Source organism: Schistocerca nitens, chromosome 1 (assembly GCF_023898315.1).
Source record: "Schistocerca nitens isolate TAMUIC-IGC-003100 chromosome 1, iqSchNite1.1, whole genome shotgun sequence".
Taxonomy (NCBI): domain Eukaryota; kingdom Metazoa; phylum Arthropoda; class Insecta; order Orthoptera; family Acrididae; genus Schistocerca; species Schistocerca nitens.
Window position 1 is genome coordinate 346,340,266 of NC_064614.1, and position 14,459 is coordinate 346,354,724.

Genomic DNA, 14,459 nt, shown 5'->3' on the forward strand with positions numbered 1-14,459 from the left:
GACATGCAGAACGTTTCTGACAATAAAGACCACTTTTCCAAAGCCTTAGGCCCACCATTTGCCTCGGTACAATACATCCAGTGGATGCTGAGAGCTCACACGCCAGTTGCCATGCAGTACTAAGACGGTACTGTTGTGCCCTTACAGCCAAGTGACAGTCCTCTCTTCTCAATTCACATGTGGTTGGCCCTGCCTTGGTCTTCAGGATACAGTTTCGATCTCTAGAAACTGTTCCCACATCCAAGAAACAACAGAATGATTTACTCCAAGCTTTTGGGTCACGTCAGTTTGGGACTGTCCTGCTTCCATTCTTTCTATGTCCCTCCACCACAGAGAGTCTTGTAGGCAACTTCTCTGTGCCATACTGCACCTTCTGTGATGGTGTGCACAGCGATTGTGGGTGTGGCACTACCTAGCAAACACTACCTAGTTTCATAGGTGCCCTGACATCATTGTTAGCATGGTTCTCCATTCACCAGAATGCCATACTCTGTGCAGAAAAAGATCGTACGGGCATCTGGTTGACAGTTTGTATGATTATATCGTGAATTATACACATGGTGGGGAAATAATGATTTGTTGGTTTAATTTTGGACACTAGTATACATTTTGAAATCTTCATTGGTTGGCTGTGGCTCTTGCACCATTGCCGCAGATTCTTCCTCTCGCTTAGTTACTGCAATCACTGTCCCACTTTGAAAACTTCCTTCTGTTGTCTAGGGGAATCACCAGAAGATACTTGTGATCTATTTATTAACTCATTATATCATTTTATTTTTTCACGGGTATTGTTCATCAAAAAGATAAGATATCTTCACTTGCTTGGTCGCAAGGTTGTATTTGACAAGCAACTCCTCATATTTTGCCCATTGTCCTTTCTTCTTTGCTAGGTTGAACAGCCTTCTTACTTGCTTCCTTTGCACTTCCAGATTTCAGTTTCACCAAGGTCTTAATGGCAGATGTCACTGCGTGTGCCGTTTCCTCAAAATCTGCTGAGTTCTGTATCAAATTCTGACTTCAGATAAGAGTGAGTTTAGGTGTTTTCCTATGATTTCTATAAGCCATGGTCTGCTTAACACCCATTTCAACCTCAAACTTATTACATGTGTGGTCAAATAAGGATAGCTTCATCACCACATGTCTTTGTTTGTCATAACTATCCATTAGAGTGAACCTGAAAATTTTGTCAGTTAATTCTTCTCGTTCTTCTGTTCCTGAAGGTAGGTTCCCTACCCCTATCCAAGGTTTCCAGAGTATTTTCTAGCAGAAATTTGAAGAAGTCATCACCTCTGCTGTTGATGTTGCTGCTTCCCCACACCAGATTGTGGGCATTCGCATCACAACTGTCAGGCAGTTGTTCATTCTGCTGTGAGCAGCTATTTTGCCAGTCTCCTCACCACCTGGGGAGGAGTAGTTCTGTCTGTGTAAGGAAGGTAAGCTGAAGCCAAAACAATTTCCCTTGTGCTTCCTTTGTCATGTTGTTTCATCCTGATGGCCACGAAGTCCTAGGAATGGAATTCTGCTGTCAGCACAAATGGAATTCCATTCTTAACATAAATGCATGTTCTGTAGTTCTTTAGATTTCTATCATAAATCAACTTACCTCCAGTTCCTCTGAGTCCTGAAATACCTTATTTACATCAATAGAATTCCTGTGTCGGGGTCATGGTCACTTATGATGTGACTGCAGACCTCCACACACATGAACATTCCTTGTGGCCCTCCTCCTATTTGTGTCAACTGCGGAGAGCACCATTCTCCCTGTTCGCTGGACTGTGTGGTATTTCAGAAAGAGTGGAAAATAATGGAATTATAAGACTGGACAGGCTGACCTATACAGAGGCAAAACGGAAATATGACTGCCTAAACCCTGTGTGCGTGATCTCCTCCTATGCTGTAGCTACGACGGTGGTGCTGCCTACTCTGGAAACGGTAACCACACCAGCTATACCTCAAACAGTAGGCCATCAGGGCTGCCAAACTACGCCTGCCCCCGTATTGCTTGGTGGCACGTCTCCTTCCGTTAGTCCCATAACAACTACTTTGGGAGCAACACCCTCTCCCCTCCTCAGCCATCGTGGACGTTGGCCAGAGAAGCAACAGCCTCCTTAGACTTCTATATCAAGGAAGGGGGTTTTGAGACTTTGCCTTCTAAGGCTTTTGCTGCAGTGAAGCTGGACACCAGCTAATGGCTGAAGGAGCCACACAGTGCTGATCGTAGGGCTTTCTGATCATCATTGGTTCCTGGCATACACTCAGAGAAACTCTCCCAGCCAGAGAAACCAAAAAAAAAGTGAGAGATCAGAAAGAAGCAGCCTGACAAGAAGAAAGAGATTCTGGTGAATCCCACACCACAGGTTCCAGCAGGCTCCAATTCTAAAGATGAGGGTGGAGATCCTCGTATCCCCCGAGGACTTTGATCTCCCCATAGCTTCAGACCCAATGGGCACAGAGACAACGAGCCCTCCTTGGTGGCTTCATGCCTTCTCAGACCACAGAAAGTGTCATCCGCCAGTGGAATTGCGGTGGTTTTTCCCCCACCTGACTGAGTTAGGACAACTCTTAACGTGTTACACCAGCTTTTTGCATTGCCCTTCAGGAAACCTGGTTTCCAGCAATGTGGACCCCCCCCCCCCCTTTCTTGACTATTGGTGGTATTACAAAAATCGCACAGACTGTAACAGGATGTCAGATGGAGTCTGTATCTATGTCCTTACCTCTATGTATAAGGCACCTATGACCCTTCAAACACCTTTAGAAGCTGTTGCTGTCAGGGTGAGGACAGCACAGGAAGTTACCATCTGCAACATCTACCTTTCTCCAGATGGTGAAGTGCCACAACATGTACTGGCTGCACTAATTTCACAACTCCCTCCACCTTTTCTACTTCTGAGTGATTCGGACGCCTTTGTGGGGTGGAAACAAGATTACTGGCCGTGGTAGAGATGTTGAGCATCTACTAACTCAACTCAACCTGTGTCTCGTAAATACTGATGCCCCTACTCATTTCAGTGTGGCATGTGGCACATAATCAGGCATTGATCTCTCCATTTGCAGTCCTGGCCCTCCCAATGTCTGTGCACTGGAGAGATCAAGATGACTTGTGTGATCAAGATGACTTGTGTGATCAAGATGACTAGTGTGGTAGTGACCACTTTCCGCTCTTTTTGCCCCTCCACCAGCATCACTGATCAGGGTTCTTGCCCAGGTGGGCTCTTTACCAAGGCTGCTATCACCGTTGGATTTCTGTTGCATGGCAACATCAATCTGATGATCCAGAACATTACTGCTACAGCTGAATTGGCAGTCCCTCTTTTCTCAGGTTGCCCCTGGTGGAAGACAGTGCCTTGGTGGTCGCCAGAAATAGCTGATAATCGTCATAAGCGGCACTCATCTCTTGAGCACCTAATTGCCTTCAAATGGCACCGTCCCCAGGTCTGTCAACTCATCAAATGACAGAAGCAGTAGTGTTGGAATGAAACGTCTCCATCATTGGAACATTACCTCACCTTCCAGGTGTGGATTAAGCTTAGACGCCTTTACGGATATCAGACATCTGCAGGTTTACCTGGGATTTCCACACATGCAGCTGCCTACACTAACCCAGGCACAATTACAGAATGTCTTGCCGAACATTATGCTCACCCCTCTGCATCTGAGCATTATCGCCCCCACCCCTCTGCATCTGAGCATTATCGCCCCACCTTTCATCTCCTAAAACAGCAGGTGGAATGACAGCATCAATCATTTTCTCTGTACCACCCTGAGCCATATAATGCTCCCTTCAGTGAGTGGGAATTTCTCAGTGCCCTGCTGATTGGCCTGACACATCCTCGGACCAGACTGCATCCATCCCCAAACTTGAAACATCTGTCAGCAGATTATCAATGCCACCTTTTTGCCATCTTCAATCACATCTGGAGTGATGGCAAATTTCCATCCCAGTGGCGAGAACGTATCATCATTGCATTGCCAAAACCTAGTAAGGACCCCATCAATGTGGACAGCTATTGTCTTATCAGTTTCACTAACGTTCTGTGCAAGCTGCTCGAACGGTTGGTGAGCTGGAGGTTTGTTGGTTCGTTGAGTCTTGGGGCCTTCTGGCTCCGTCACAGAGTGGTTTTCAAGGTCTCTCCACCACTGACAACTTGGTATACCTGGAGTCCGTCATCCGAATGGCCTTTTCCTGCCATCAACGCCTTATTGCCGTCTTTTTTTACCTAACAAAAGCATATGACACCACATGGTGCCACCACTTTTCACAAATGAGGTCTCTAGGACTATTTCCCGATTTTTATACAGAACTTTTAGTCGCTCCGTACCTTTAGAGTTCGAGTCAGTGCTTCACACACTTCCCCCATATCCAAGAGAATGGGGCCCCGAAAGCTCTGTATTGAGTGTCCCACTCTTTTAAGTGGCCATTAATGGTCTTGCAGCGGTGGTTGGGTTCTCAGTATCACCCTTTTTATGTACTGACGACTTCTGTTTTTCCTTTTTCTCCTTTACTGTTGGTATGGCTCAGCATCGACTGCAGGGAGCCATATGAAAGTTGCAGTCATGGGCTCTCACTTGCGGCTTTCAGTTTTCAACCACCAATACTAGTGCCACGCATGTCTGTCATTGTTGTACTGTTCACCCACATCCGGAACTTTACCTCGATGTCCATGTACTTAACATAGTGGAGACTTATTCCTTTAGGCCTAGTTTTCAATGCTTGCTTAACTTGGTTCCCTCATCTTCGTCAGCTTAAAGAAAAATTCTGGCGGCATCTAAACTTTCTTCGATACCTGAGCCATACCAACTGGGCTGCAGATCGCCCTACATTGCTACAGTTGTACAAAGCCCTAGTGCAGTCCCATCTTGACTATGGGAGCCTGGCATATGGTTTAGTATCACCCTCAGCTCTGCAGCTGCTGGACCCTATACATTACTGTTCAGGTTGATTTGTGATGGGAGCTTTCTGAAGAAGCCCAGTGACCAGCCTGCTAGTGGAAGCTGGGGTTCCTACATTACAGATAAGGCGACAACAGCTGCTTGCACATTATACCATCTACATTCATAGTTCACCTCAACATTCAAATAATCTTCTCCATATCCCTAACACGGTGACCCATCTCCCGCAACGGCGGCCTAGATCAGGGATTCCAATTGCAGTCTGTGTCTGGTCCCTTCTCACTGAACTTGAGACTTTCCCTCTGCCACCTTTCCTGTGGGTCCACTCAGTGCTCCTTGCTGGATGGCTGCAGTGTTCTCACTGCGAAGTTGGTGGCCATCCGTCATGCTCTTGAGCATAGGCCATACTGGCTGTCTCACAATCACATCCTATGTTATGAGGACCCACCTCAGTGTTGCTGTGGTCCATGTCTTGTTGGACAGCCCAGTTTAAGCCACACTGAGGAGGGGCCTTCCTGCCACACTGTCTTTGGTGTCAGGAGACAGTGCCTCAACCGCTGATCTAGTTTTACATTTTTTTCAAGAGGGCGGTTCTTAACGCTCAATCTAATGGTGGGCATCTGGCTTTCTCTTTCACCCTCCCTCTTTTTTACCTCTTCATTGCTCTTTCTTTGCAGTTTGTTTGCCTTGGTGTTAGTCTTTTCCATATTTGTGTTCCTCTAGCAGTGTGTTTCTTGGCTGGAGAGTTTAGTGTGTTGCAGAGTGGCTGGCTCATTCTTTTTTATTCTTGTGATCAGCCAGCTCAGGCCATCTGTTTTGTTTTAATACCTTCCACTACTTTTTTCCTTTAAGTGCACATTTTCCACTTTTGGTTTGCTTCTTTTGTTTTGTATTTCTGTGTGGTTCCCATTTAGTTTTACACATTTTTACTTTCCCCATCTCCTTTTGGGAATAGTTTTAACCCGAGACCTGTTTGCATGAGGAAACAACATCTGTTTGCATGGGGAAACAAGACCTGTTTCCATGAGGAAAAAGAAATTGATGACCCTGTAGTTTGGTACTTTTACTCTTCAAACCAGCCAACCAACCTGTGTGGAACACAAACAACACACTCAATAAAGATTTGAATTGGAGATGTTGAGTGGACACACACACACACACACACCTCCTCCTCCTCCTCCTCCTCCTCCTCCTCCTTTCATACCTATGCCCCTATATTGTCATATGGTCCTGGTTCAACGATTAGACTGTTTGTCGAGCTGACACCAGGGGCATAGGCATGTGTGTGTGTGTGTGTGTGTGTGTGTGTGTTACGCTAGTCACGACTACTCTGAAAGCTAACAAGTTGTCTTCTTTTTTATGTGGACCTATTGACGACTCAACACTTCTACTTTTCAGTGAGTAGTCTACTTCAATCCAAAAGTATTTACATTCTACCAGAACTTTCGTACAGCTTTAAAACTCTCATTCTAATAGTCAAAATTGCTACACTTTTGTTACAAAGAGATGAATTAATTTCTCAGAATAATTTCACAAATTCTGTAAGCTTAGCAGGCTCTTAGAAATCTTTCTACAAATTACAGAAACTTCTTTTTGAAATAATTGGTCAAAAACCGTGCTTTCATATAAGAATTTTTTGAAGTATAGATACAACACATGCTGCAAATTCAAGTTTAACAACAGTAAATAAAAAAAATTAACTTCAAATTGTATATTGTACACAGCATACACTAAAAAAAAGTAAAAGCCAGCTTCAGTCTCTTACCACACCACTCTGTTGGGGTCGGCAGACCCTGGAAAGGTTGAATGAACAGAAATAGTTTCTTGTGTTGCAGTATAAGTGAGGTGATTCTTCTGGACTCCATTCCAGTCAGTCAGAATTCACATTATTTCACTTTTTGGATGTACGTGAACAAGACCTGTGGAGTTTCATTAGCTGAGCTACCATGTTCCAGTTCTTGTTTTATGTGCCTATCCACCACTTGTGTTGTTGCAATAAGTCAGATGGTTCTCTCCACAAGTTCCATTGCAAGTACATAGGGCTGCTGACATGATATACTCTTGATAGCTTTCAGTGTGTGACACACTGTGTTTCATTTATTTGGCTTCAAGAACTGATTTAAATGCACTGTTTTAGATTTATGTTAGCTTGTTTAAGCCACTTGAAATGGTAATATGCTACTTTTCAGGACCTGCCAGAAGAAGCAGCAGTGAAAATTCCAGATAACTCTCCACCTGAAAATTGGCCATGGGCAGGGGAAGTAGTAATGAAGGATGTTACACTTCGCTACAGACCTGAACTCCCGTTAGTGTTGCAGGGTGTATCTGCCAAAATCAAGGCTGGTGAAAAAGTGGGCATTGTTGGCCGCACTGGAGCAGGTATTAAATTAGTTAACATACACTGTATATTTTAAAAAGTCATTTAAGGATATTTATAATATTTTAATTATGTGAAGGTATTTTCTCACTGTACCAACAAAAGTGGCAGTAATGAAGGATTTTTCGTTGCTTGTTGTTGTTGATTTTTTCCCTTTCATTATTACTTTAACTCTTCCATAAGTGTCTGTCATCTGATAGAACTCAGTGATACATAGAATAAAATTATTCATTTTAATTTCATTCATGTCCCTTTTCCAATTCCCTGATGGAATATGTGCGGTATTGAGTTGAAAAATTTAGTGTTCTTCTTGAATAACATACAGCACTGTGGAAAAGGAATACTTAGATTCAGAGAAAACAGCTATTAATAGAAAGCATCTGCTCTGTTAGCACACACTGGTTTTCTTTGTTTGTAACTCAGATCAGAATGCCCTTCAATATGATCAGTTGATCATGGAGCCAACCTAAGCAAAATCCTACGCAGGATGCTCACCGACGTGGTGTGGCAAGTGACATGACACATGGTGTGGCAGAGACACACATCAACAAAAGTTTTGTATCAGTCCTTTATTTTTAAGTTCATAGCATAGAAAACAGAAAATAGCTCTGAAGCATGCATATATATTTATTTGGAATGTGTCCATATCATCATAAAAAGCACATTTCTGCAATGACAGAGTTGTCTGTTTCACATGGGGATTTTCCACAGAACTCCTGAGCAGGGTCAGTACTTGGTGGAATGTTACCTTGTTCAAATGCAGACTTGAATCCATCATGGCATACTGTCAATGAGATCATCAAGACAGCCCTGGTTCAAATTATACCACTTTTAATTGTGATTCTGTCTAAGTCGTGCAGTGTACGTAGTAGTTGAATACATCCAAAAACAGCTCTTTTAATCAATCCCACCCTTGTTCGATTAGTTTCACATTTGGAGAATAGGCAGGCCATTCCATTCTGGTGATCCTAGCATGCTGAAAGAATGTGTTGATGAAAGCAGTATGATGAGCATGCCAGTTCTTATCCATCAATATGAAATTGTTTCCAAAATGTTGGTGATACGGTCCCACTATTGGTTGCACAATATCTTCCCTCTACCATAGATCAGTGAAATTGACATCGATGACGACAAGATGTGTGCTGTGGCCCCTTCTAATGTTACCTCAGAGCATCACTCCATCATCATCTTGCTGCCCATATAGGGAACAGAGTTGGAGGCATTCGTTATTACTGGGTTATCTCTAAATGTGTTGTCTGTGATCGGCATACAAACAGATCCAAGTTTGGTCCATAAACAACACCCGATGCCAGTCCCGGGGAGTCCGTTCAGCATAATTTCTTGTCCACCTGTAAAAGAGTCCATTTGTAGTGTACAATGTGATCATCACCATGGCCATTGGAAATGGGGATTCGCATTATGCAATCATTTCCTAACATTTTGGTGTGACACAAAATGTCTTTTAGCCTTTTTGAACATCGACTTCAGTTCTGGAACATAAATCCCATGCTTTCTTTCACTCAAAAGTCATAGATATTGATCATGCTGTGCACCTTTTGGTTGTGGAGGGCCTGTGTGATAAGTTCTCAACACTACTTGTCAATTGGAACAGAGTTCATGTGCACATCATATCACTTTGGCTCCATTGACACATTTAGCAGCTTCACTGGTTGACAAGCCTTCAGAGCATCACTTGATGATGTGGACCTCCTTGTTGGTCACGGTTGTCCTTCGTAGCAAGATGCCTGTTCACCCTGCTGTTCCACAGTCTCTCTGATGCACCCATATATGTGCCTTACCTTCAACTGAAATGCTGCAATCCTGTAGTGTGTGGCATTCTACCCATAGGTTGCACTCATAGTAACTGTGGGTACATCTACAAGAAAATTTCATTGGTGACCTTCTGATGGGTATAGGAACAGTGACAATAGCAACACATCTGCACAACATAACAAAGTGATGCAAAACTTTTGTTGATGTGTGTAGATGACAGTGGCATCGTGTGCTTGTAAACCATCATCAGCAATGCCAAGCTAGATACACCAGTTCCCAGCTCATCACCATCGTTAAGCACCGTTGGGCATTGCCAGTTCTTGGATGGGTGACCATCTGGGTACACCACATGTTGTTGACAATTTTCACTCTTGTCTTTACAGCAGAGTGGAAAGGAAGGGTGGTGGCGTAAAGCCCCTTATCACCAGTCTCTGCACCAATGTCCTGTACTAAATTCCAAACCTCTCTGCAATGTCTTCGTTTGTTGGATGGGTTCATTAAGCTCGGCGGTCCCCCTGGTGCTGTTCGAGAGGAGTAGATTATGTGTCAGTACAGGCATTAATCCTCTATCTTCTCTCATCATCATCATCATCATCATCATCATCATCATCCCCCCCCCCCTCTCTCTGCTCATTTACACACACACACACACACTCATTCTCACTCTACAGTCACGTACACTTAACAGATACACCTACCTACACAACTCTCATACTTCACGAAGGAAATGTGCCTGTGGGTGCAAAGGATAGGAAGCACTTTTCCAGTTAGGTGGCCAAACCTGCCCTACAGGGTCTCCCAGTGATTAATGCCACATGACTTTACTTTTTAATGGTTGTGACTCAACACCAATAAAAGTGATTCAGCAATAGTTTCGTGGCACCATGTCTTCGGACACTGAAAGTGTTCCGGCTTTAGTCAACTTAATTAACGTTAACCATTAAAAGTTTAGAACAAATTTTGGGTTCCCTCTTATGGGGTACTAATGTGTACGAAAGTGGTACTTTTAAGGTGTTTAAAGGTTTGAATAGCATCCACCTTTTCGTACATTTTTCCGAGGGACACACTACTGTTAAAATACTGGGATTTCTGGAGTCAGGGTTAAAGTTTCTGCTGAATCTGGATCAACATTTTGCAGTTAAAATCCTTGATCTTAGTAGCTGTTTCAGACACAGACGGATTATTTTTATCTGTTGCCATTGAGGAATATGGCAGCAATGATGATGGAAGAGTATTTAAAGAAAGTTCTAATGGTTAATCATTGTTTGGAGGTGCATTCCTGCTTCTGGAACATGCATGTTTCTAGGAAGAAGACTGCAGATTTGCTTATTATTTTGCTGCAGACGAATGTCTCTTGCAAAACAAAAAGTGAGACCATATCCTAGCACACAATTATCAAATGAAATGTGCATATTTAATTATGGATTATCTGTGGGGGAGGAGCTCTGAAAAACGTTATTTGTGTTGAACATCCAGATGTTGGATACTTGAACTAATTGTGATATGAATAAAATCAATTTGATAATTCAAGCTTTTTGTTTCTTTCATAACTTTTATTCACATTAATGTTAGTGTATATTCTAAGTAATCTGTGCATCACAATGTAGACACATCAAAATTTGGAAAACTAACAATGACCTACATATAATGCTGTGGGTTGAAAAATCAGCTCTGTAGTTTCTTAACCCAAGTGGTGTATTGTCTTTCCAGAACAATGGGGTACGTAGCTATATACCAAAAAGATATGGTATTGCATAGATCCAATGAATCAGTAAAAGATTTTGCAGGCATGTCTTATCTGAAACCGCCATGTGTATTTCTATTTAGTTCTGTATCAGCTTTCTCTTTCACAAATAAATTAAATTAATTTCAGTCACTGTACCTGTTTATGATGTTTGACTTGCAGTCTTTTTCACTTTTATCATGGGCACTCATGTTTCTAAATTCAGCAGCGCTGTGATCGTAAATAGCAGATATATCTTCAAAAGACCAACAAAATTAATATTAAGCTTCCTGACAGATTGAAACTGTGTGCCCGACCGAGACTCGAACTCGGGACCTTTGCCTATCGCGGGCAGGTGCTCTACCATCTGAGCTACCGAAGCACGACTCACGCCCGGTACTCACACCTTTACTTCTGCCAGTATCTCTTCTCCTACCTTCCAAACTTTACAGAAGCTCTCCTGTGAACCTTGCAGAACTAGCACTCCTGAAAGAAAGGATACTGCGGAGACATGGCTTAGCCACAGCCTAGGGGATGTTTCCAGAATGAAATTTTCACTCTGCAGCGGAGTGTGCGCTGATATGAAACTTCCTGGCAGATTAAAACTGTGTGCCCGACCGAGACTCGAACTCGGGACCTTTGCCTTTCGCGGGCAAGTGCTCTACCATCTGAGCTACCGAAGCACGACTCACGCCCGGTACTCACTGCTTTACTTCTGCCAGTATCTCGTCTCCTACCTTCCAAACTTTACAGAAGCTCTCCTGCGAACCTTGCAGAACTATAGTTCAATTCTTTTATCTTGGCGGCTCGCGCATGCCCGCTCAGACGCGGGAGATTGGCTGCGTTGCCAGTTGCACACGACGCACGCGACAAGAGAAGCAGTGCCATAGTATAGCATAGTTCGCAAGTTTACGTTTAGGGGGGAGCGCGCAGTTCATGAAGTAAAGCCACCACGGCTGCATTAACCCTTTCTGCTACAGAGACATGCTCCCCGCATTTTGTCACTGCACTGCTCGCCTGTGCCGACACATGGTGTTCCGACTGCTTTGACACTCTTATCATTCGATTCCACAAAAACTATTTGCCCCAAAAATTAGATTTCTACACATCTTCTTGACTGATACCTTCCCCCCATAAATGACTTAATTTTGTTTCGATGTTCAACGCAGTTATTATGCAGCATTAAATATAGTAAACCATTGCACGAAATTTTGAAGGGTTTGCAGAGGTAAAAGTCCATAGAGTATACTTTCTATATGGTCGATTTTAGTTGCCACAATGTAGAGAATGAAATGTGGACAAGATACCTAAATTTCGTATAAAATTTACTGTATAACAATATCTCATTTAATTGAAGTACCACATAGGTGGTGTATGTAATATTGAGAAATATTCCGTCTTTCGCGACTGGTTTTATTTACACCAGGCACGTTTGGCTTTATTTTAAAGCACTTCAGTCAATCAAAAGGAAGTAGGCAAAATAAATTAAACAAAACTGTGGCCTTACAAAAACATTAGGACTTGGATATACCGTCTATCAGTGAAGTGCTCTGAGCTATGTTAAATATAATTTTTGTGTGTGGCACACACAAACAGCATTTATTTGCTAAAACACTGATCAGCCGACACAAACGTTGAATATTGGGTTACCGCAGCACAAGACTATGAAAGGTGACTTGGCAATGGAGGAGACAAAGTACTGTCCACTGAAAAAACTTCAAAAGAGAGAAAAGCATCTGGTCTAAATAAGTCCCTTATTACAGTTGCAGAAGAGGAATATATTTCAATACCGTTGGTAAAACTGCGACTGTGGAACAAAAACAAGAAAGAGAACATGAGTACCATTGTGTATGTGCCATACCTTTCATTGATTGAAGTGCTTTAAAATTAAGCCAAACGCTCCCAGTGTAAATAAAACTTTTATTACAGTCGCGAAAGACGGAATATTTCTCAGTATTACATACGACACCTATGTGGTACTTCAATTAAATGAGATATTGTTATACAGTAAATTTTATATGAAATTTAGGTATCTTGTCCACATTTCATTCTCAACATTGTGGCAACTAGAATCGACCATACGGAAAGTATACGCTATGGACTTTTACCTCTGCAAACTCTTCAAAATTTGGTGCAATGGTTTACTACATTTAATGCTGCACAATAACTGGCTTGAACATCGAAACAAAATTAAGTCATTTATGGGGGGAAGGTATCAGTCAAGAAGATGTGTAAAAATCTAATTTTTGGGGCAAATAGTTTTTGTGGAATCGAATGATAAGAGTGTCAAAGCAGTCGGAACACCATGTGTCAGCAGAGGTGAGCAGTGCAGTGACAAAATCGCACGCGGCGCGGAATGCGGGGAGCACGTGTCTGCAGCAGCAAAAAGGTTAATGAAGAGACAAAGCACTATAAATTTCAAAAAATTGCATTGAAACGAATAAAATTCGTGAAGTAAGACACTTCGATATTGTTTTTAAATAAAGAAAAAATTAGGTATTGCACAAGGTTTGAACTCTTCACCTTTCTCCTACTAACCCAACGCCTTAACTGTTACGCTAACGCAGTTCGTCCTACTATGAAACTCCATGAGGGCTCTAAGAGGTCACGCAAAATACTGACAAACTCTGTTGGTATGACTATGAATTACTCACACTTCGTCGAAGTACAATAGGAAATAAACAATTGCCGCTGTTCTTTATTGCGAAAAAGCGGTTCGTGAGATTGATACAAACATCTTTCCTTGCTATTGCCTGAATTAGGAGTCTTATTGCTTGTTTGATTTAATTAATTAATAGAATATGAAGCAATTGGTATAAAGAATGCTTTTTCCAAACTTTCTATAAAAGAAAGTCTGCTATCAAGACATTGCTTTTGTTCTATTACTTTATTTATGACTGAACGTATCTAAAACTGAAGACACTCATCCGTGCACTGCTCTGCAGTCGAGATCTGGCAACGTCGTTCTCTGTTCATTGGCTGGCTGTGTTTTTTGACGTCAGATGCGCAGAACGAACCTAAGCTCGGCCGCCAACATAAATGACGCGCACTTTAGCACTCCTGAAAGAAAGGATACTGTGGAGACATAGCTTAGCCATGGCCTGGGGGATGTTTCCAGAATGAAATTTTCACTCTGCAGCGGAGTGTGCACTGATATGAAACTTCCTGGCAGATTAAAACTGTGTGCCCGAACGAGACTCGAACTCGGGATCTTTGCCTTTCGCAGGCAAGTGCTCTACCATCTGAGCTACCGAAGCACGACTCACGCCCGGTACTCACAGCTTTACTTCTGCCAGTATCTTGTCTCCTACCTTCCAAACTTTACAGAAGCTCTCCTGTGAACCTTGCAGAACTAGCACTCCTGAAAGAAAGGATACTGCGGAGACATGGCTTAGCCACAGCCTAGGGGATGTTTCCAGAATGAAATTTTCACTCTGCAGCGGAGTGTGTGCTGATATGAAACTTCCTGGCAGATTAAAACTGTGTGCCCGACCGAGACTCGAACTCGGGACCTTTGCCTTTCGCGGGCAAGTGCTCTACCGTCTGAGCTACCGAAGCACGACTCACGCCCGGTACTCACAGCTTTACTTCTGCCAGTATCTTGTCTCCTATCTTCCAAACTTTACAGAAGCTCTCCTGCGAACCTTGCAGAACTAGCACTGCTGAAAGAAAGGATACTGCGGAGACAGGCTT

General features: G+C 42.9%; 1 protein-coding gene across 2 annotated transcripts in view; it reads left to right on the plus strand.

The window, feature by feature from the left end:
• Positions 1 to 14,459, plus strand: part of LOC126248684 (ATP-binding cassette sub-family C member 5-like) — a 288,000-nt gene that overhangs the window by 242,331 nt on the left and 31,210 nt on the right. For both annotated transcript variants that reach the window (XM_049949958.1, XM_049949966.1), the window contains one exon: positions 7,083 to 7,272. In XM_049949958.1, coding sequence (XP_049805915.1) covers positions 7,083 to 7,272 — 190 coding nt within the window. The remainder of the gene's footprint in view (positions 1 to 7,082; positions 7,273 to 14,459) is intronic.